Source organism: Colius striatus, chromosome 2, assembly GCF_028858725.1.
Source record: "Colius striatus isolate bColStr4 chromosome 2, bColStr4.1.hap1, whole genome shotgun sequence".
NCBI lineage: Eukaryota > Metazoa > Chordata > Aves > Coliiformes > Coliidae > Colius > Colius striatus.
Window position 1 is genome coordinate 76,651,236 of NC_084760.1, and position 22,394 is coordinate 76,673,629.

A 22,394-nucleotide genomic window follows, 5' to 3' on the forward strand; every position below is an offset into this window, starting at 1 on the left:
TCCCATGACAGAAGAAAAGGCCGGCCTTCCTATTTCCTGAATCAACATGTTTGGTCATGAAAGAGTGGCTGTAAAAGGGGCTGAAAGCAGCGTGCAGCTGGAACAAGCTGAACCAAGTATGAGGATATACAGAAACAAATGTTGCACAAGGCTAAGCAGGTACTTTAAAAAATGTCATCCTGGCACAAAGCCTTGGTCTCACTGGTGCCCAGTGACTGTTTTGCCATCTTCTCACTAACACCAAAATGTCACAGTTTGGTTTTACAGGGACAAATCAAGTGAAACTACTCTTTAGCAAGACAAACACTTCTAAAACAAAGATATCAAATGACTGTGGGGTCACACATTCAATTATTGTATTTTGTGCTAGCATGCACTGGTAATTCTTTCTCAGAGATCTATGAACACATCAGGAACATTGATTTTCTTGAGACTACCAATATCCATGCACTGGTGGTATCAAAACCAACACATAATCTTGAAGTGCTTTACTACGAACCCCTTGCTGCACTTAGAAGTGTTGCTGTAAAAGCATTCTGCTCTTTTATTTTGGAAAACATAAATTTTACTACTACTTTAAGACTTCATTTATGATTTTATAGGGCATTAACTAAGCTAGCCTAGCATTCTGAAAACCAGCAATCCTTAACCCAGACACACAATCAGGGGCTTCACAAATGATGCTTCAATTCTTCATAAATTATCCTCTTCCAGTAAATCATTGAACCCACATTGCTGATTTGCCACATTTTTCTGAAGAGTGAACAAGAAGCCTTCTCTCACCTAGGGACTGAAATTTAATCAGCCATGTTGATCACCGTTATTCACAAATTAGAAACATGAACTCAGTTTGGTAGGTTAAAAAGTACATTCATGTTCATGTCCATGTCCTTAAGACACATTTAGGTTAAAATACTCTCAATATTGTATGACCTTTTTTTGTTGTTGTTGTTCATACAGGTAGGCAATTCAAACCAACTCATAATTAAACTTACTAAACAGGTTAAATGAAAAGTGGATAGGCGGTGTTTAAATGTGTGCAACTCTGGTAGGTAGCTCAGTAGCTTACCACACAGTCACAGCATGGGTCAGTACCACTAGCAAGCACATTGCTCAGATTCAAGTTCAGATTCAAGTTCACACTGGCCACTGCTCTCACAGATACTTCTAGAATGACTGCTTGTTTATTTTAAGAAAATGAGCAAAAGATTTCCTAAAGAAAAAAAAATAAAATTATTAATGTTTCACATTCTTCGTCCTAGTGCTTCATTTACCAGTGTCACACATGCATGGGTTACACAAACACAGATGGGGCCAGAAAATCTTACTATTCTTTGTATTGTCAAGACAGTTTGATTTGTTTCTTCTCCAAAGAACTTGGGAATCTGTAAGAAGGAAAAGTCTGAGAAAATAAGAAAATAACATTATGTACAGAAAGAAAAAAAAAAAGCAAGCATTAATGTTGGCCCTTGGCTTCAGAGTTAATCCTTCTGGAGTTTGCTGCTGGATGAATGCTGAAATACAAGTTTAATTGTCACATTACTGCAGGATTTTCTGGAGTAGGTGTAGTGTGCCCATCGTGACTATTGTGCCCACTGAAAGAAAGCACCACAGGAGTGGTGTGGTGTTTTGTTTTTTGTTTTATTTTTAGTTCAGGCTTTTGCTACTATAATAATGGGGTGGATTTAGGTATCAGGTTTTTTATTTAAATGGACCCAGGAATTGCCACTTTTCTTTCTAAATTGTCAGCTACTCACTGCTGTTAGGAAGCTTCCTAATTAATTCCAGAAGTCAGTGTATTAATATTACTACATAAAAATGAGAATGCACCTTAAAACTCTGCAAAATGGAAGACAGCAATTTAAACAATGTAGTATGAGAGTGTATCATTGTAACCATTTCCACAGTGTGCCAGTGACCAAAACACATACAACTTAGTTTGTGATTACTTGCTATTACAGGAGGGCAATCTCAAAGGGATCAGGATCCAATGTCAGAGTTCATAGTTTCACCACAAGAAACAAAAGTTATCTCAATTATCCAGAAGGCAGAACTAGTAATTTTAACTGCAATGAAGCACAAGAATCCTAGTAGCAGCTCAAGCCCCCCTGAACTCACCTTTTGCAAACATGTAAAAAGACAAATTCCTCCAGAGAATTTTCAGTGGATGTAGGGGGGCAAAGATCAATTAAGAGATGCCACAGTGGAAGAGCTGAAGGAGGTAGTAGGCAACATGGCGAAGACACTGTGGCTTCAGGCAGCCTACAGCCCCATCTGCTGCATACAGTTTAAAGGCCCGCAGGGGTTAATATGGTTAGCTTAGAGCTCCTCCAGGGAGACAAAGCTAAGGAAGTGAATGTCTGTTCATGGATATTTTAAACAAAAAAGAAAACATATGGCCCCTGGAACTATGCTTGCTGTTTCTCCATCTGATACGATATAGATAACCTAGGCCTAGAACTATATGAAAAAGCTTTATCCCAAAGAGCAATTAGAGAACAATTTAGAGAACATATTTAATTTTTAAAAGTTCTCAGACTAGTAAAGCAGAAACAAAAAAGTTGAGAATGCTCATGTACAGTGACTGGGAAAAAAGTCCCAAATACCTTAGCTGTATAAAACAGCAGTTTCTTACCCATGTGAGGAATATTTCTGCTAACTATGAAATACAGCTTACTATGAATAATTAAAACCAGTCTTTTCCTTCCTAGATGTTATTTTGTTATTTCGATTCTACACATAAACTAGTAATGATGAAAAACTAAAGCAAAAGAATGGGCTTAATTCAGAGGGCTGAAAAGAAGGATCAGTGATTTCATTTATAAACTCAGAAATTTAATTGAAAAATATAATCATGTGGAGTAAAACCACAGGTGTGATAAAGAGTAGAGGGCAGCCATGATACACATCTTTAAATTTAAGTCTTGAAACAAACTGGTAAATATTTCACAGTACAAATTAATTCAGTAGTCTGTGCCCAAATGAAGGGCCAGTGTGTGCAGGTACAATCCCACCACCAACTGTAGAAACCGAGCAGGAGTGTCCTTGGCTCATAGGGGGCTGGAGTTGTGCACTCCCTAGGGACAGCAAGGCCAGTAGGGATCTTAAGAAGTGATCTAGTCTAACCTCTCCCAGAGGATGAGCTGTGCTTAAACATTGCCGATGACTGAAGTCTTTGTTTAACTTTTACTTTAAAACTTGTGTAAATGATTTTATAACGTTCTTGGGAAACATATTGCAGGGCTTTGCAAAGTTACCATAAGGATTATTTTCTCCTGATGACTAATTTAAAGGTAGGCAATGACTTCTTATCCTATAAACAGGGTATTTGGAGAACCAGGTTTGGGTTTTTCTTTTTTTTCCAAAAGTCTTCTCTGCAATAGCTTTTTACAAATGTGAATATTCCTTTAGTCATTGCTCCTGCAGACTAAACAAACCAAATTCTTTCAATTTTTACACTCAAAATTATATTGTCTAGCACTGTCATCTTTCTTGTCTCTCCCCACTGGACTCTCTCCAGTTAGCCCCCAACCTCACTGAAGTGTGGTGCCTGAAACTGGATATCGTATTCCAGCTCAGACCTCGCTAGACCTTATTAGGCCTAATTACAGGAAAGGTTATTTCATGTGACTTTAATAAGGAATACTTATTTATTCAGTCTAGTATGAAATTTGCTTTTTCACATACCCATGACATGACTGATCCATGATTAGCTTGCCACTCACTCAAATCTGTGTGTGTCCTTTTCCACAGGATTACAACTAGCCAGGTCTCCTCCATCCTCTTATCTGTTACTTCAACACTTTCTATTTGCCCTTAATGAAGCGATTCCTACTTATGTCACCTATTTCTGCAATTAATGTAAGTTGTTTCTTGTCCTATCTATTCCTCTGATTTAGTTTCAGCCTTCATTGGCAATAATCGCTTGTAAATTAAATATCTGCTGCATAATTCAATCTACTTTTAAAGGTATATAGATTAGCCTGAAATTGATCCAAGGCCTCCTTATTACATCCTCCTAGGTGATAGTGAATTGGTAACAACTCTAAGTACAAATCACTTTTGTAGATCCATTTAAACTATGCTTCCTGCATTGGCTATGAAAATGTCAAAAGCAGTCTTTACCAAAAACCCCTTAATAAAATCAAGATCACCTTTTCAGCTTCTCTGTCACAAGTCAATTATTCCACCACAGAAGGAATTATTTTATGGGATTTATCTCATACAGTATTTCCCCTTTTCTCTGAAATTATCTGCAAAAAAAAAAGATAGCTTTGGCATTGAAAAAGGGGTACAGGAACTACTTTCCCTCAGAATGAATATTACAACCAACAACCAAGTGCATATTTTCATTTGTGATTTCCTTCAGGATAATGAACACCATGAAGATAACAGTGAGAACTCTGAACTAGTTCTGAACTTTCAGATTTTGTTCAGAGATACCTCACAGCAACACTTGCCTATCTGAAAACTTATTTTTAAAGAAAATGTGTTAAAAACACAGACAGATATTCAACTTTATGAAAAGAAATCTCTGTACTTTATGAGAAGTCATTAATTCAAGCTACATTAAAATCTTTCAGTCTACTAAATCTATTGCCTTCTGTTGCTAGTAGTTAAACCTCGCTCTATCAAATGCTTCAGTCCCATGTACACATACTCCATATCTGCCCGGTTTTTAGGTTTTTGCTGTGGCGACTGTAGTTCCTACTTGCTAAGTTCACTGTTCTCCATCTATTCAAAATTAAAGGCCCAGTCAGTAGCTCAATATATCGGTGCCACATGAGTATTCCTTGTCTTAGCCATAAACTGGTCCATGTTATCTTACACATCAAACACGTCAAAGGAACATGCAGTTGTCCTTATGCAATGTTATTTCCTTTAACAGAAATGCTTACCTCTCCCAGATAGACTTCCTGCATGGAGACTAAGATCCTGAATTAAAAGCCTATGAAAACTGGCCTTTAGTGCCAGTGACTCTGGTTAATTCTGGATCAGTCCATTGGTGAACAAAACTTTCCCTACTCATATTTTATTGAAAGCATTGTTGTCCTACACACTCAGAGAGAAGTACCAGGTCTTTAATTAGTCTATTTTTATATACAGGATATGTTATATAGATGATGTAAAAGATTAGTGATGGTCACATGCTGGACTAGGTTCTCCAAAGACACAGTGATGTCACCATGCTAGGCAATCATTTAAAGAGAAAGGGCTGGGATTCACAAACTTCATGGAGGTCCTGTAACAAGTCCATTAAACATCACATCTGTAATAGATTAATCTAAAACAATTTAATTGGTCTGATTTTTAATATTGTACTTGATGTTACAAATAAAATATAACTTTAATAGTTATTTTATAAACTTTTCACATTTCCATGTAAAGCTTTAATATTTAATTTATAAAGTTTTCACATTTGAGTGTAAAACCAACAGTAGGTTTTAAGTAAAAAGAGCTTTGTGGAGTCAACAGCTTCAACAAGATTCTAACTTTATAAGAGTAGAGAAATGCGTAAACATAAACATTCATGAATTTCTTTTGTATACATCTTTGTAAATTAGCTGATACAAATATAATTTACTATAGAAAGATTTTGTTTGTTTTTGCTACACACAGTTCTATGCTGGCATCACATACTACTTTATTTATCTTTCAAAGAATGAGATTTATGCACTTTGCATTTTAACCCCCTGTATGTCCATTGCCAGCAGTGGACTTCATGTTCAGAGAATCAGACTCATAGTGTTAGCAATCTAAAATTAAAACTCAGTCCAAGGTTATAAATAATCAAAAATGAATGCATCATTTTCATATCATAATTGCCAAAAGCTTAAAGGCCTTGATCCAAGCCAATGAAAATCCATGACAGTTTTCCCTTTGATGTAGCTGGAATTCACTCGCAGTTCCCAGTCACTACAGCTTCTCCTGTTAGTTTTGCAATTTTATCACAGAGTGAAGAGTTAAAAAGTGCACAGTATCATAGCTTCAGTGTAAGAAGTAAAGCCTCTAAGTCATTCTGGGCCTCTTTATCCTGAAAGAGACAGACAATCATGCATCAACTTAGATAGGATAAATCCCTTCATTTGCCTAATACGTGCCTATCAACTTTTCTTTACTAACACCAGACATAACACACAACTGTAACAGCCACAGAATGTACAAGACTGCATAGTAAGTTAATTTATCAGTTGTTGCAAAACTAAAGTTTGAAGTGAAAACAAGAGCCAGATGGCAGTCTTTCCTTTACAGCTCTATTAAAGCACTTAAAATGTTAGCCACAATTAGTTGCCTCACAGACCAGTAAGCCTTTCATTTTAGGCCATGACTTTTACTGGTGTACTTTGCATAAAGTAGAGCCTTGCCTTAAACTTTAGGTAAGCTTGCAACCCAACTACATGCAGTTTTTCTAAAGATATTTCTGTGATGTTCGATGATTATTTATTATGCAATTAAAAAGAAAAATGTAATGAATGACCTAGGTTAGGTCACGGTTTCAGCGCATACAGCCATACCTACCTACCTGCAGTAACCACCATGGGTATCTTCTGTACTGGTGTTGGTGGGCTCTAAGTGGAGCCATTGGGGAGCAAAATCAAAGCATCTGCTGTGCTCAGAGCCAACACTATATTATACCTCCTTGGACAGAAGGGAAAGGCTCCTTTTAGGCCAATGTGTAAGTGCACAGTTTGCACAGGGCTTTAAATCAAACCCAGCCTACAGACCCTTTTACAGGCAAACAGTAGCACAATATGCTTTGGCTATTCCACATATAAACTTTTCATAAAGGGGTACAGGCATATGAACATGTAACCACAGTTTGAAAACTCTACCATTATACGTATTTCCAAAATGTCACCTGGATATAATCCACTTGCTTTGCTTGCCACTGCAAAATTTTCAGCTTGCAAAATGGACCTTGGTTTAAAACCACATTTCTAAAAAGCTCAGCACCTCATGCCTGCAGGCTGGTAAGGGTCCGAATGCCCAATACCTGCACTCACGTGTACTTTATGGTGCAAGTGAAAAGCACTTGCACATCACAAACTTTGTGCAAGTATTTCTAATGACAGAGCCTAGTATTTCTTTCCCAGATAATGTCACAGGCAATTCTGACACAAAATACTGCAGATAGACAGTGAAGTAATCACTGAATTTCAGGATCACTTAATTATCCAATCAACCAGAGAGCTGGAACAAAACATGGGACATTTAAAAATACATTTTATGGGTGAAGAAATTTCTGCTTCTTTTTATTTTGGTTAGTTGTCTATAATGTCACGGAGGAATAGAGAATGATACTGAGATGATACAAACCACATGCCAGACATGTCAAACTACATTATATTATTGGTCTGGATAAAGGCATTAATACACTAGCTGGACACTTCTCTTGGAGCTCACTCTCTTGCTCCCACTGGCAACAACAACTTAAAATATCTGCCTAATCGTTTATCAGAGGCCTAAAAAGGCACACACTGCAAAGTCAGTAAGCTCTTGCCGAAATATTCTAACAGAAGGAAATGTCACACTGAATTCAGCACTCCTTAAACTCCACATCAGTACAGGCTACCTGAAGCACCCACCTGTGGCTTTTAATCAAAATTGGAAAACTCAAAATTTGTATCAATACGTTGATTAATTCAGGGAAAACACATTCTTTTCTGTACTGTAAAAAGCCAGATATTGTCCCATGATATTGAGAAAATGTAAAAGGGTTCATTGTATCTGGTCCTATACTTTTCTATGCCAAAAATGATAAAAATGCATGGTGTTCTGGCATTTCATGAGTTGATGAGATTCTTGACTTTGTAGCATACAGCATTTTAAAAACATAACTCCAAACAACTTTGTATAAATGTCTCTCTCCTTAGAAGCAAGAGATTACATTGGGCAATGAGCTTCAATGAATTCCAAAGGTCCCAAAAATATTGGGCATTCTTCCTTGAATCGTCCTATGGGCTTAGGAAAAAGAATGAAACAAACTCATGATTGTTCTAAGAACTGTCTGGAGAAGAAACCGCAAATGTGCAAAGCATCCTACGTCTGAGCTGCCAGTTCTAAACAAGACTACATCAGTAAAAGCAGGAATTATTACTGTCGCAACACTAAACAGGCTGCGTTAATTGGGCCATCAGCTTCCAGTCAATAATAAGAACACAGATGGCAAAAGCATTGAAAAAAAAATCAGTAATGGCATGAAAAACAAAGCCAAGAACGGTCAGTGAACTATTACGTCACCTTTGGATAATCTCCCTCCAGACCAAAGGTATATGTCACGCTAAGGAGGAGAGAGAAACCACAACTCTGTTCAATGTACCAGTCTCCAGTTTTAAGGATGGAAACTTCATTAATGCCCAAAGATGAACCCATAAATCCTGTATTTGGCCAATCCTCTTCCCCATTGATCTCTAGGTCTGCGGATTTCTAAAAACAAACAATAAGGTCATCTTTTTTGGTGGTTTGGGGGTTTTTGGTTTTTTGTTTTATTTAAGACACGCAGGCCTTGATCTCTCTTTAGAGTGCAGCACAGAGAGGAAGAGATGCAAGTCATAGGAGGAATGCAACATATTTGTATCAGTCCCATTTGTTCACCCCGAGGCTTACTTCAACACTGACTAAATACACAGCCATTTTCAACCTTGACTTTCGACTGTCAAGGCTTACATTTATTAAACACTTCTCATATCATTTTCAGAGTTGAATATGAGTTCAAAATGTTCTGCAAACTTCTAAACAAAAAGTATTCAAATGACAGGGCCAGTGACTGTATATTTCCCTTCTTCCTATTTAGTTATTTTTCTTCTATGTTTCATCATCCACAAGGGATACACACAGGGAAAAAAAAAAAAAAAAAAGACCTGAGAGGCCAGGGACTGAACAAGGGCAGAGAGGGAGTTGAAAGCAAGAGCAAGATAGAAGAGAGAGCTGGTGGAAAAAATAGGATGTTGGCTTAATTAGAGGTAGTCTACATTTTGACAGTTAATTTCTGATGAAAAAACTTACTTATATATATACACACACACACAAACATAAACGTATAAATATGCATGTAAAAATTAAATGGTAAGTAAAGCAGAGAGAGAAAGATAATGACTTTACCTTCTATCTCTGCTAATTATTTCCTTATGCATTGAACACATTCAACCCAGGCACTGCACATGTGTGCACTTGTTGACAAAGTCCCAACTGTCAACGGAGAATGATATACTCCTATGACCACAATGAAAATGGCTACACCAGCCAACTATAACATAACTGTGTGCAAGCTCTGCCAAATCTCAAGCTGACAAGCATCCTGTAGGGCTTCATTGAAGTCAGTGGGACTGCATGGTATGTTAAAGGAGCTGGGCTGCAAGTGTGGTCCAAAGCTGTACTCTGATGTGTGGTAACAGCAATGAGGTGTTGAGAACTATTTCTGCTTTTGGGTACAGCTGTATCATTCCTTCACAGCTCCAGGAGAAATCCTGAACTGTAACAGAAGAGACTTGCAAATGTGCAAAAGGATCTTTAATTAGAGAGTAACAGCTCTTGTGGACAATGTAAATCATATAAAGCTATATGCTGTCCCTTCTCAGTTTCACAATAGATCGTATGACAGTAGTAGGTGTTAATTTGCATACAATTGTATAACACTGTTTTTCCCCTTAGATATTTTGATAAATCATTGCAGTCATCCACTTGCAACATTCTATACGATTGCTGTATGTCACAAGTTAGGGCGTTTATGTTCTTTCATATTTTTAGTATTTTCCTCTGGGGATGAATCATGACTTCTCATGGCTTTTAGGATCAAGGCAAGCACAGTTTCAAAGTACATAGAATCATAGAATGGTAGGGGTTAGAAGGGACCTTCAGAGATCATGTAGTCCAACCCCCCTACAGAAGCAGGTTCACCTAGATCAGGTTGCATAAGAACATGTTCAGGCAGGTCTTGAACACCTCCAAGGAAGGAGACTCCACAACCACTCTGGGCAGCCTGTGCCACTGCTCCATCAACCTCACAGTAAAATAGTTTTTTCTTATATTTAAGTGGAACTTTTTGTGTTCCAGCTTCATCCCATTACCCCTTGTCCTGTTGCTAGCTACTATAGAAAAAAGGGATGTCCCAACCTCCTGACACCCACCCTTTAGATTTGTAAATGTTAATAAGATCTCCCCTCAGACTCCTTTTCTCTAGACTAAACAGTCCCAGTTCCCACAGCCTTTCTGATTATACTTCAAGTAGAAGGAAAAACACCCTTTCACACATCCAGAAGACTGTCAGTAAACAGTTCAGCTAGTTTGAGGGCTGCTGCTGAAAAATCACAAAATAATTAATAATCCTGTTCTTTTCTAAGTTAGTCTTTTATGTGTAATCTGATTTCCTTTTACTATTTTACACAATGTGGAGTTTTCAAGACATTCCCTTCTTTCTGCCCAGCTGCTACCCCTACCACAATGGGATCTAGAGACATTCTGTCTGTGCAGTTATCAGTGAAATGAGTTGAACATGATTGTGTCCAGTTATAGTCACTTCAGAAAGACGCCTATTGAGGCTTTCCTTCACCCAGTGTATGGACTCTGAGACAATATATTTAAAAAATTCTGGAAGTTTAACTTCCCTTGACCACTCTACAAAAATAGGAAATCAGTTGTGAATCTCTTCATCCTACAGTGCACCACCACCTCCCTGGACACATCTCCAATTCTGCCCAGGCATTGTCAGCACGCCAGCAAGATACACTCCATGCTTTGAGGAATCATCTGCTGATCAGTCTCACTGCACTAAAACTGTGTTACCTTTGACAGGATGTTGAAGTAAATACTTTCTGATAAACCAGTCAATTCAGTTATAAATATAATTAAGTTTAGTATTTATCAGGATAGACTTTACTCTTATGTATGAAAACACTAAACTACAAAAAATACCTTCATTTTTTGGAATTGTTTTGGAGGGGGAGAAAGAATAAGCAGACAATGCAAACAAACTCTTTGGCAAGAACTTCAAAAACTTGCAGACAGCAAATCAGTTTGATCACTAAGAGAGAGAGAAACAGATTGTATTCTCTGAAGTGCAAAAATCATGTAAAATATAGAAGGTCTCTAATTCTTTTATCATCTCTTTCACAAAAGTCTCATTTTTACCAGCATTTTACAGTTTGAAATTCAGTCTCTTCATAATGAGTATTTAAAAGGCCGATTCCCTGAGCTTAAAGCAGTCATATTCAGCGATGACAGAATCTCGAGTTAAGGAATATGTTTAAAAAAGTATATTCAAACCATATTTTAACTTTGGGCTGGTGGTAGCTATTAGGAAATTCTTGTTCAATTCCACAGACAGTACTAGTAGGAAAACAATAGCCTAGAACTCAAAATGAACACAAATTTGAACACATTATTTTGTAACTGAAACACCATGGAATTTTGCTTGGCTTTGGGATAACAAATGTGCAAAAACATCTAAAGAAATTAATATCCTCTGAAAACAATGACATTTTCTATTGTGCTGATGTGTTGAGAAAAGAAAATGTTCTGCTTGATGAAAAGACAAAACCATTTTTTAATCAAAATTATTCATTTAGTTTTTACAGGTATGTTTTTTTCCCCACACACAAGCTGTTATTTATAGCCCTCACTTTAAAAGCAGAAGTAAATTACTTTGTTTCTCCTCAAAAATCTTTCTTAGAAGGAAAAATTGCCACAGCAGCTGCAAATGAGATCTGTTGGAAATACCAAAGCAAAGTCTTTGGTGACTTGAGTAGGCATTTCTTGGGAAATTTGTTGTGGAAAATTCAAGATATACAAATGGTCTATGGTAATGGGAACAACTGATGGCTGCTGAAGTTTATACTCTGCCTTCTCTTTCATTCTCAGTCTTTTCCTTACAGACAATATTAAAAAAGTAAATTAATGACCTGGGAGATTAATTATGGTGATGAAAATCTTATGGGCATGATTTCTGCTCTGCAACTGCATTCTTCTGTAAACATTCATCCATTGCTCCTGACCATTATTACATTTACCTCCTCCTCCACATGGGCTTCTCTAGAGTTTCAAATGTCACTGAGGCCAAAGGCAGAGCTTTCAACAAGTCTCTGCTTCCTGCCATTCTACACTTGTAAGAAATGAATGCCATAATGATCAACTTCTAATTTAGATAATATCTAAATCTCTCTCAAGTGTTAATTTCAACTCTGAATTGCCTTAATTTGTAACTTCTGGGAAGGATAGAGTAGGTTTTTAACTACTTTTTTTTTAATCACCAATAATTTTGTAAAATACACTCTCACCTTCAGGGAAGTTTTATCTGCATTTTAAGTAAGACTTTCAGCAACTCTTAGTGCAAACAGATTTGCTTTGCATTCTTCCTGCTTTGCTGTCTGTGGCTCTTCCAAGACCACATTTTTTGTAATGTAATTGCTGCTTTTCAGATTAATTTTCAAAAAACATCATAGAGACCAGAATCTTTCCCTTTGTGTCGAGCTTATTGGTCCTACAAACACAGAGTTTACTCTTATACCCATGTTTATCTTCAGGTACAAGAAAAAATTATTTCTTCATGATTATACTTTATAACTCTACATTGAGACTTTATTTTTCTGTAAGTTCCAGCCTCGAGAATAACAAGGAGTCTTTGTTATGAACAAGAAATTAGTATCTTATTTCTCTTACATGCAAAGTGTTATGTGTTTAATCAAGCACACACACACCCCCCAACTCCTTATGTCTTTCTACATGCAAGAAAAAAGCTCATGTTTTCAAATTTAAATTACATTTTTCTCCTCAAATGTAACAAAGTCCTTTTTTTCCAGTCATAGTAGTCCACCACATCTGGTTTTCACAGCCCTTCATGTAGTCACACTCACCAGGGCTTTGAGTGCACTACAAAGTAATGAGTCTCAGTAAGCGTAACTTCTACTAGATAAACAGAGCAGCTGTTATGCACTTTCCAATAACTCACAGCAGCCTTGAACATTAGGATCTCTTTTACTGAAAGGGTGAATGTTTCCCAGGACCCTGAGGTTATCCACCTGGACAGCAACCAGAGAAAAGCAGGACAATGTCATGTCCTGTGCACCTCCAGCCATACTGCTCTACAGTATGACAGTATTTATGGCCTAGGAAGGACCATTTGATTCATTGGAAGTTTTTGTTTAGAGATGATAAAGCTCTCTAAAGTAGTATTCTAACATCAGTTTCATTTCCCAGATGTAATTTGCACCAAATCTCCTGTATTTCCTTTAAAGTAAAAAACTGTATAGAATGATTACCTAAATGTGGCAAATTATTTAAAAAAACTGGTATTAGGACCCACAAGAGCCATTCGATCAGAACTTGTCTCTTCTTTAAGATTTCTTTCATAACCTTTTTCAGATTCATAATAGGGTTGAGACTGGCCATCTAATTTTTTTTTCTTTAACAAGGATTACCTCTGCTTGGAAGCCCCTCTACCCCTTGAACTAAAAACATATACTGTAAGTGGTAGAACAGATGCACAGAAGGGATATTTGGATGTGATACAACACTCAAGACAAAAATGATCTCACTTAACTTGAAATGTTACATGAAATGATCCTAGACAAAGTCCTTGAGTTAAACCAGCTGAAAATTTGACCTGAGGATTAAAATGAGCTATGGGCTATTTTTGCTAATGCTGAGCACCTCTGGTTCCCACTGAAGTCACTGGAAACTGTGGATGCTCAGAAGCAACAAAAAGTAAACTATTGCCTACTATTATTTTTCATACTTATGCTACGGGATGATTTGTATCATGAAATATTATACATTTCCTCAATGTGGCACCTTTCCAGCAACTTTGTGTCTCAGTCTGCTCCTGATTTTATGCCTATATATATATATATACACATATATGTTTCTTAGTAGAAGCCAACATTTAAAAACAGTAACAGTGAAAACTCAAATGAGAGACTTTGATTACACTTGGGAATGATGGGTTTCACATGACATTGACAACATACCATGCTGCTGACAAACATGAGATCTTGTACTGTGGTAAACTGAAAGAAATTGACTGTAGTCAAGTCAGGCACTTTATCAGCATCCATTTACTACTGTTTCCTCAACATCTCGTTATCATAGAATCATAGAATGGTAAGGGTTAGAAGGGACCTTTAGAGATCATCCAGTCTAACTTCCCTACCGAAGCAGGTCCACCTAGATCAGGTCACACAGGAACTTGTCCAGGCAGTTAGTCTTATTACAGTCTCTTCCCTCCCTTAAACTAACCTGACTGAATTTTATTCCTACACACAGCTCCAAGCCCCAAACCACTTCATTTCCAACACATTTCTCCCAAAAAATTAGTAACAGTCTTTTTCTAACACAATAACCAAAACAATATGTAATATTCTAATTCAGATGGGACGTAAGGTAACAGCATCAGCAGAGTTTGTGTTCCAGATCTCTATTTTATAGTAACGCCTTTCAGTGTGCTCTTGGTTTTACCTTATGTTGACTGCCCCCTTTTTATTTTTTTACTGAATTACACACTATTGTCCCAATTTCATATTTTCTTGGATTTTTTTAACTTAAAACACATCACAAGCAAACAAGACAAAGCAGATAAATCTGTGACATCTATAGAATTAGCTGAAACAGAAGAAGACAAACCATTTTGTCCTTTTCAGATGCACAAAAGATATTTGGAGCCCATTTGGTGCTCTTCCTTCCGTTCACAAACCAGTATTATTCTCATCACCACATTGCTTGCCAGTACACACACTCTCACCCCTCAGATTGCTTCCAAATTCCTGCTCTCACCTCAGGGCCTTCTCTCCTTCTCAAGTCTGCTGGTACTTCCTTTTACCAGGAAATAAGTCCCTCCAGGTGACTCAGGGCACACTGAACTCCAGCTCATGTTTAGACTGATGACACTGGACTTCAGAGGCAGGATTCACATCTCATTAACTGCCCAGCCTAGGAGTCAGGTATCTCAGGTACACATATCTTACACATATCTTCATATTTAGTCTCTCCCTCCCATCAGGAAACAGAGAGGCGGGATGTGGCATGTAAATATATCTATTTCTCTCCACTGAGAATAGAGGGAGCCTCAGCAACTACCTTTGGTCACCTAATTTTGTTCAGCTACTGTTATAAGATAAATCCTGAGCCATGCTACTTCTATATTGTTTCAAGGAGTCTTTATATGTTGAGTGACTTCTGGTTTACTAAACACAGACATTCTTCTTCCCACCAGAAGTTTTTGTGATATACATTTGTTTTCAATTCTACCACATAGTTTCAGAGTTTGTTGCAAGATTACCTGACCTGTACTAAATTGAATTTAAAAAAACCCAAAATTTTCACCAGCACAGTCAGTGTAGATATATACAAACCAGGCTGAGTTCAAGCAATTTCAGTTATATGCTCTCTTCCTTATACCATTGGTCCTACTTTTTATGCAAAGATGCAAGGTGCCAAATAACAGATAATTTACAGCAGTCTTTCTTTTGTTCAGTAACAGTCAAACTGAAGGTACATTTCATCAGTAAGTAAAGAATAAAGCAGAGTGAAGAGATTATTAATGTCATATCTGTATCAATATATATTAAAAGAAACACTGAACTTGAGTAATGATTGCTTAATTTATGATTGGTACATACTATAACTTGGGCCAAAAATAAAGGCCACACAGGCACAGCTGCTGGTGAGGCATGCAGTGGTCTTTCTTCCCAGTAGGAACACTTGACATAAACATGTTAGCGCTCCACACACTGTATTTATTGTCAATCAAGTTACAGATCTATTTAATGGTCTTCTTCCTTAACTTCAAAGAATTAAATGGGATAGAGCCGATTTGTCTCTCGAACAACCTCTGTTTTGCTGCCACATGTGCTGTGCTCAAAGGGAGTCCCTTAGGCTGACAAAGCTCAGGTTTGAACTTGTCATGCTCTAGGATGGTAAGATGTTTCCAGTCATAGGTCGGTAATTATGGAACTTGCTTCTACACGAGATCAGAGTGAACCTTCTTGCCATGACTTGGTTTGTATTCGAGAAATTAAATCACTTAAAATCTCTTAAATAATTACAGAAATGTTGTGTCCACATACTAAAAATTCTCTAAAGGGCCTAAAAAGGAATCTAGTAATTTATTAAAGTAAACTATGTTCCAGTAGATGTAACTGTGCCTCCTCAGTTGCATTGTGTCTGAAGACAATGACAATCTTGAGTAACTCATCTACCTTTGCTATGGCTAACACTGTCCTGGAGGCCTTGACAAGAACCACAAACCAGAGGCTTTCAGGAGCAGAAGTAGACTGTGGAATAAAAATCCAGAATGTTTTCATCTGAGAAAAAGTAGGTTGGGGCCAAAATTTCAGCACGGCTAGAGTAACAAACTCAACTGTTTATGCTTTAAGAGAGTCTAATGAAATGGGCTGAATTACAAAGAGTGCAATTCAATTTCTGACAGCCTCTGATACAGACAAGTCCATGACAGTTCCTCAGAGATAGATTTTTTTTGAGTTGTTGATATAGATAACTGTAATGAGCCAACCTAGATACGAGGAAAAAGGAAGGTTCTGTGTTCACAGGAAGAAGTGAAATATTACGTTATTACTGACAGTGCAATAATGGGTGCCAAAGACAGGACAGCAGTCGCAAGAGAACAAGTATCACTCTCAATACCCACCTCATTAGTAACTGAGTGAATTGACAGTGCAGAATCACAGTACTTCAGTGCATTGTTTTTCTGGCCAAGATCTTTATAGCACTAAGAAGAAAAAATTTTTTTTTTTTTCCAGTCAGACCACTGCAAGAATACCAGAGTTTACAAATCATTACTTTTAGAAGAAGAACTTGGTTACCTTTGCCAAATACACATAATTGCATTTGGAATATCCTGGATGCATTTCTTCTGCCTAAACAACAAAAAAACAGGAAAGAAAATAGACATAAAACTTGTGTGATGAGATTTGTGTGGTCAGCGTAACATTTTTAGTTATGCACTAAGCTTCTTCAAACTGAATCATCCCTACTGTGTGTGCTGCAATTTGTTTAGCACTTCCAAAAATCAAGAAAACAAGAAAACTCAAGATCCTAAACCAGGCACATTAAGTGCTGAATGTATAAAAATGTTACATACTGTTTGTTCTCCTCTCTCCCTAAATGTAAAGATATCAGATCATTCTATAGAGTATCTATTGGATTCATTCACTTACACAGTGAGTTGGAAGACATTGCTCTGTCAAGTTTATTAACATTTATTTCCTCATCACAGAATATCAAGGGTTGGAAGGGACCTCAAAAGATCATCTAGTCCAACCCCCCTGCCAGAGCAGGGAAAGTATGTCAAGATTGTCTTCCTTTTAAAACACATCAAGATGTGGAAGCTTGAAGAATGAGTAAAAACCTTACAAATTATCTACTAACGAAGAAGAAGTTTTGATCAACAAACAGCTTTTGGAGGAGTGACATTACATCAGTGAAATTTACAGCAATCTTTGGACCAAAACAATGCTCCTTTCACTACAGCTGTGTATCATAAAACAAATTAAAAAGAAACCCAAACAGTTGTCTTTTAGACAGTAATTTAATTTGTGTTGCAGAAGATGACTTAAAACCACAGTTACTCTGTAGCCCACCACAACATGCCCTGAAGCTAAAGTGAATGTTTCAAATTCTTTCTACACTCTCTGGATTCTGACCTTAAAGATAAAATCTCTTAAACTGGGAAGATGGTAACTTATTATACAGTCCTAAATTCAGGAGATCATTCCGTCTTTAAATAGACTAAGAAAAAAAGCACTTTTGATAGTGAAGAAAATATTTTTGTCCAATTCCTTTGAGAAACTGTCTGAAAGTGACTGTCATAATGAAAGTTCACGTTTTGAATCCAGTCAAGTGAAAAACTTGTATTTTTCAGCTCCAAAAGTAGAAATGATTCCTATAAAAGTCAATGAAAGACAGATTTGTTTTAGTCATGTGCTGTGCATTCAGGTAGAATGCCCAGGAACACGGACCTATATGACAGAGTTTTGTTTACTACTTCACTACAAAGGTAATTTTGTCTCCACAGACAAGAAAGGCTTCTACTGAAATGCAATGAAAAGAGCTTTAGATCAGAAAAACAAAAGTGTCATAACATCAAAGTTTTCCTTGCCTATGGTAACTCTCTTGCAGAAACGGGCAAATCACCAGTTACTACTATGGCTAATTTGTTTCAACAGCATGTGTAACTAATCCACACTCATCCCACATTAAATCCAGTAACTATTGACCAGGCCAAGTCATTGATGAATTCCCTAAAGCTAAAGAAGAAAGGTGCTAGCCACTTGTGTCCAAACCGATTATGAAGTAGAAAAAAAATATTTCAGTGGAGAGCTCTATGGTATTTGGGATATTTAGGAGAGTCCTGGTTTTATGGCTACTAAACACAATCCATTGAGCAGACATCTTGACAACAATCACATATAGCAACACATACACAGGAAAATCCTTGGCTAGGACTTACCTTAAGGAAATTCTGCAATGCTTCTTCTACTGTTGAAGTTGGTGGAGTCCCAAAGAGAGCAGTAGCTACTTTCTTTTCAATCCAAGACAACTGAGCTACCTATAATTTAAGAAAATAAAAATCATCAGGAGTCTTTAGTGTTGCTTCTAAGTTTTAGAGTAAATGCTGTCTTGAGGCACTGTACTACTTATACAACCTGTTTTGCTGAAAAGCCTGTAAAGGAATGTTTCATATTGTTGGCCAGCTCAAAGCATAGTCTTTCAGATTTTAGATTCTGTTAACTGGAAAGTGAACACATTAAGAAATATGTGACAAAACACCATCATAGTTGATATCAGATTATTCCAATGTACAAAGCTTAAAGTAGAGGTTGGGTTTCATAACATCTTGCCATTTTTCTAAAGCCAAGGGATAGAAACTGCTTTAAACCTCTTAAGGTTTTCATGAGACAGATAGCTTAGCATCATACTTGGCTACTATGACAATCCCATGTACTTGAATACTTTTCAACATCACAAAGCTGTTGCTACAGCCAAAATATGAGTGCTGGTAAATGTGGCACTAGTAAAACAAGTTTATTTATTACACAGAAGCTGGTAACCGCCGCTGTTAAGAAATAGGCTTTGTTTTTCCTCTTAACACCTGACAAATAACACCTGCCAAAGATCTCTTCTCATTTCAGGATGATTGGCTGCTATAAAAGGATTTTAGCAGGCTGACATGTTGCCACATAATGTACATGATTTTGTCCCTTGCATATACTAACACCTGATAGAAACTGCTCTGGTTACTGCCTTAAAGTATTTGGCTCCATCACCTAACCTGGCAAAAAACACCTCAAACCTCTAACGAAGGATGGAGCTGCTAAGAAATGCACTGTGAGATTGGAGCCCATTTAAATGGAGAAACGAAGCCACTGTCCTTTGGATACTTCTACTATATCTGTAGTCAAGAATTTATTCCTTCACGTCAGTATTTGAACCACAGCACTGGTGGCTCATGCAACAGAGTACAACTGAGTTTAAAAATGGCAAAAAACAAGGTTTACTGTTTTCCTAGCAATTTTTGGCCTGAGCTATGCAGAGCAACACAGAGAAGAGATACACATAGGCAAAGAAAGAGAGCCTCTCATCAGAGACCTGGAGCTGAAATATGAGGCACATTGGGACATCTCTTTTTCAGAGAGAGCTGCAATTCAAATAACAGAGTTGAGCCTTGGACTCAAGTATGTTCTACTGCTGTAAAAAAAATTGGGTTTGGATAGCTTTAGATTATTCTCACATCAGTCGCTGGCTTCCCAGTCTCTTCAGGACTGCTGCTGCTTCCCCCACCTTCTCCACTGAACCAAGCAATTATCCGGTGGATCTCAGTTAATTATAGTAAAATATAAGAATCTCTCCACACATAACTCCACAGCCATCAACCAGAATGTTTCTCTTTTGAGCAAGTATCAAGCTCTATGTATTTCTTGTTGCAAACTACCCTAAAAATACCTTTGCAAAGAGAGTACAAACACAGGCCAGCATGCGACAGGAAAACACACAGGACTATGTTTTCTCATCTGTTCCCAGAGACAGAAGGCATCCTGGCCAAGTCTTGCTAGTTGTCAGCAGGGCCCAATGCCTTATTTGTTCAGTGCCATCAGTATGTATTTCACACAAACCCACTAAAAATTATACTCCAGAGAGAAATATTATTTAAGAAAATAAAGCTTTTTTCATTCCCTCTCTCTCACATATACTTCTCTTGAAGCATCTTCTAAGGCAATAAAGTAGTTTTTACAAAAGCTCTCCAGTAATCCCAGAGTCCTTATTCATCGATGAAACAAGATAATTGTTTCTGCACTGAAACAAATACCTCTTTGCACTGAAGTGCTTTCACACTGTGTTACAAACTGTAGCATCCTGGTTTAAACTTCAGACTGGTATGTATATAATTCCCTCACACAATTTCCCTAGCTACTCTGTAGTTTCCAAGACATACTCTGCAAGAGATATTAAAAAGATTTTTGCAAAAGTATTGTATTCTTCGAGCCAATTCACTGTTCCAGTGTTCTCTATTCTTTTCTAAGAGGAAGGGATTTGCTATGTTTCTAGGTCTATCACAACAAGATAGAGATAGCTTACAGAGGGAGGATGAGAGGGGAAAAAAATAAAGGCAATGTATATGCTTAACACTGCAAGACCACACAACACCCTGGAGATAGACACACTGTATAGTTACAACTACTACACACGTGTCTGCTGTTAAGCAATAGTGAGGAAAGAAAATTGCAGTTTTTTCATGTGGAGTTATAATTACCTATTGAAAACACAAGTTCTTCCTGGCAGTTGTTTTATTTTCTTACAAGATTTAATCAGAACTGATTTACTGAGGTTTTAGTCCTTATTTTGTCTGGCTTGGGTGCTGCTTTGCACTATTCAAATTTGAAACAGCCCAAACATGCCTGTACTCGGCCATTTTTAAGTTATGAATCCCATCAACCTAAAAGGACATTTCAAAGTGAAATATATGTATGCACAATAGTAAGTTGTCTTTAATGTGCACCAACTCCAGCATTATGCTTTGTGACTATTACACAGATAGTCTCAGAGTTCAGTAGTGTTTTGAGCAGTTAAGACTTATGTGCCATGGGCTTGATGAACCCATTGCAGCTAACTCTGGCCATTCATAAACGAAGTAATTAGTTCAGGCAAGTTGTCCAGGTACCTTGCATGGTCAATACAGAGAAAGGCACATCCATTAGGCAATTTCTCTTCACTTACACTAGGCTGAGATATACACTCCTTTCCCCCCCCAACTACAAAAGGAACAGAGACAATTATACCCTATGGATGGCTACAGACAGGTGAGGTGAATCACATCATAACAGCTTAAACACACCCCACCCGAGTCAGTCTGCACTCCCCTATGACTGAGGTGGGACAAAAGGAAAAGACTTCTTTTATGCAAGATATAAAATTGTGTCCTGGAGCAATAATGATGAACAGGAAATTATACCCTTCCCTTAAATACATGTAAGCCCAGTCTTTAATTTGAAATAACTTTATTAAAGTAAATCTTATGCCATGTTCAGTGAAATGGAAACATCATTTCTACTGTATCAACTAACTTGAGTAAGCATTCTCTTTGTGTGAGCAAGCAGAAGCAACAGAACCCTGGTGTAGCATGTTTCAGAGTGGTGCAAATTTGACTTCTACAGTCAAGGTTATTCTAAATAGTGCAAAGCAGATCTGGAGATCCATACAGAATCAAGTATGAAGAGACAGTAACTGCCATTGACTTCAGTAGAACCATGATTTCACTTACTGCAAGTTCCAACAATGGAACAGCAGAAAATAATAAGAAAACAGCAACTGCAGCAAATAATAGCTACAACAACATTAAAGAATTAAGACTGCCCTTGCCCTACAGATAATTTCCAAGTGAGTTTTGGTTTTTTTAGTCTCCCAAACCCTGACATCAGTTCCTCCAGCAGTCTGAAAATTCACAACAGTACTGCAAGGAGCACTGTGTTTCCACAGAACATCAGATTTTGATGTATTGGGTTACTCAAGGAATAGTGCTTCCCAGTTGCCATACATGAGGAGAGCCAGACCCACTAGCTCAAGAGGAAAAACCAAGGACCTGAGGGACCATCAGCCAATTCCTGCATTTCCCTAGGACAGGAGGGAACTGAGTCACCATGACAGCCTGGCCTCTGCCAAGAAGAGGCCACTCTTTGTGTCCCAAAGCTAAGAGATGCTTGTCTCAAACAATCTCTCACGTAGATCTGTCAAGCAGCAAGCTCCCATCAATTTATTCTACCCAAATCTCTACTAATTCCAGAGACCAAGGTAAAAAAAGTGGTTCTCCCCTAAACACTGGGAAAAGCATATCCTGACACCCCTTCCTCTTCCTTAGCCACATATACCTTCCTTAGTTATTTATGCCTAAA

General features: G+C 37.6%; 1 protein-coding gene across 2 annotated transcripts in view; it reads right to left on the minus strand.

Annotated features, from left to right (window-relative positions):
• Positions 1-5,447: 5,447 nt before the first annotated feature.
• Positions 5,448-22,394, minus strand: part of RMDN2 (regulator of microtubule dynamics 2) — a 48,429-nt gene continuing 31,482 nt past the window's right edge. The window contains exons 8-11 of one of the 2 annotated variants that reach the window (XM_061989922.1): positions 18,458-18,556; positions 16,812-16,865; positions 16,637-16,717; positions 5,448-6,034 (exon numbers count right to left, since the gene is read on the minus strand). In XM_061989922.1, coding sequence (XP_061845906.1) covers positions 5,981-6,034; positions 16,637-16,717; positions 16,812-16,865; positions 18,458-18,556 — 288 coding nt within the window. In that variant the 3' untranslated portion in view covers positions 5,448-5,980. The remainder of the gene's footprint in view (positions 6,035-16,636; positions 16,718-16,811; positions 16,866-18,457; positions 18,557-22,394) is intronic. The other variant, XM_061989923.1, reaches the window with a different exon arrangement.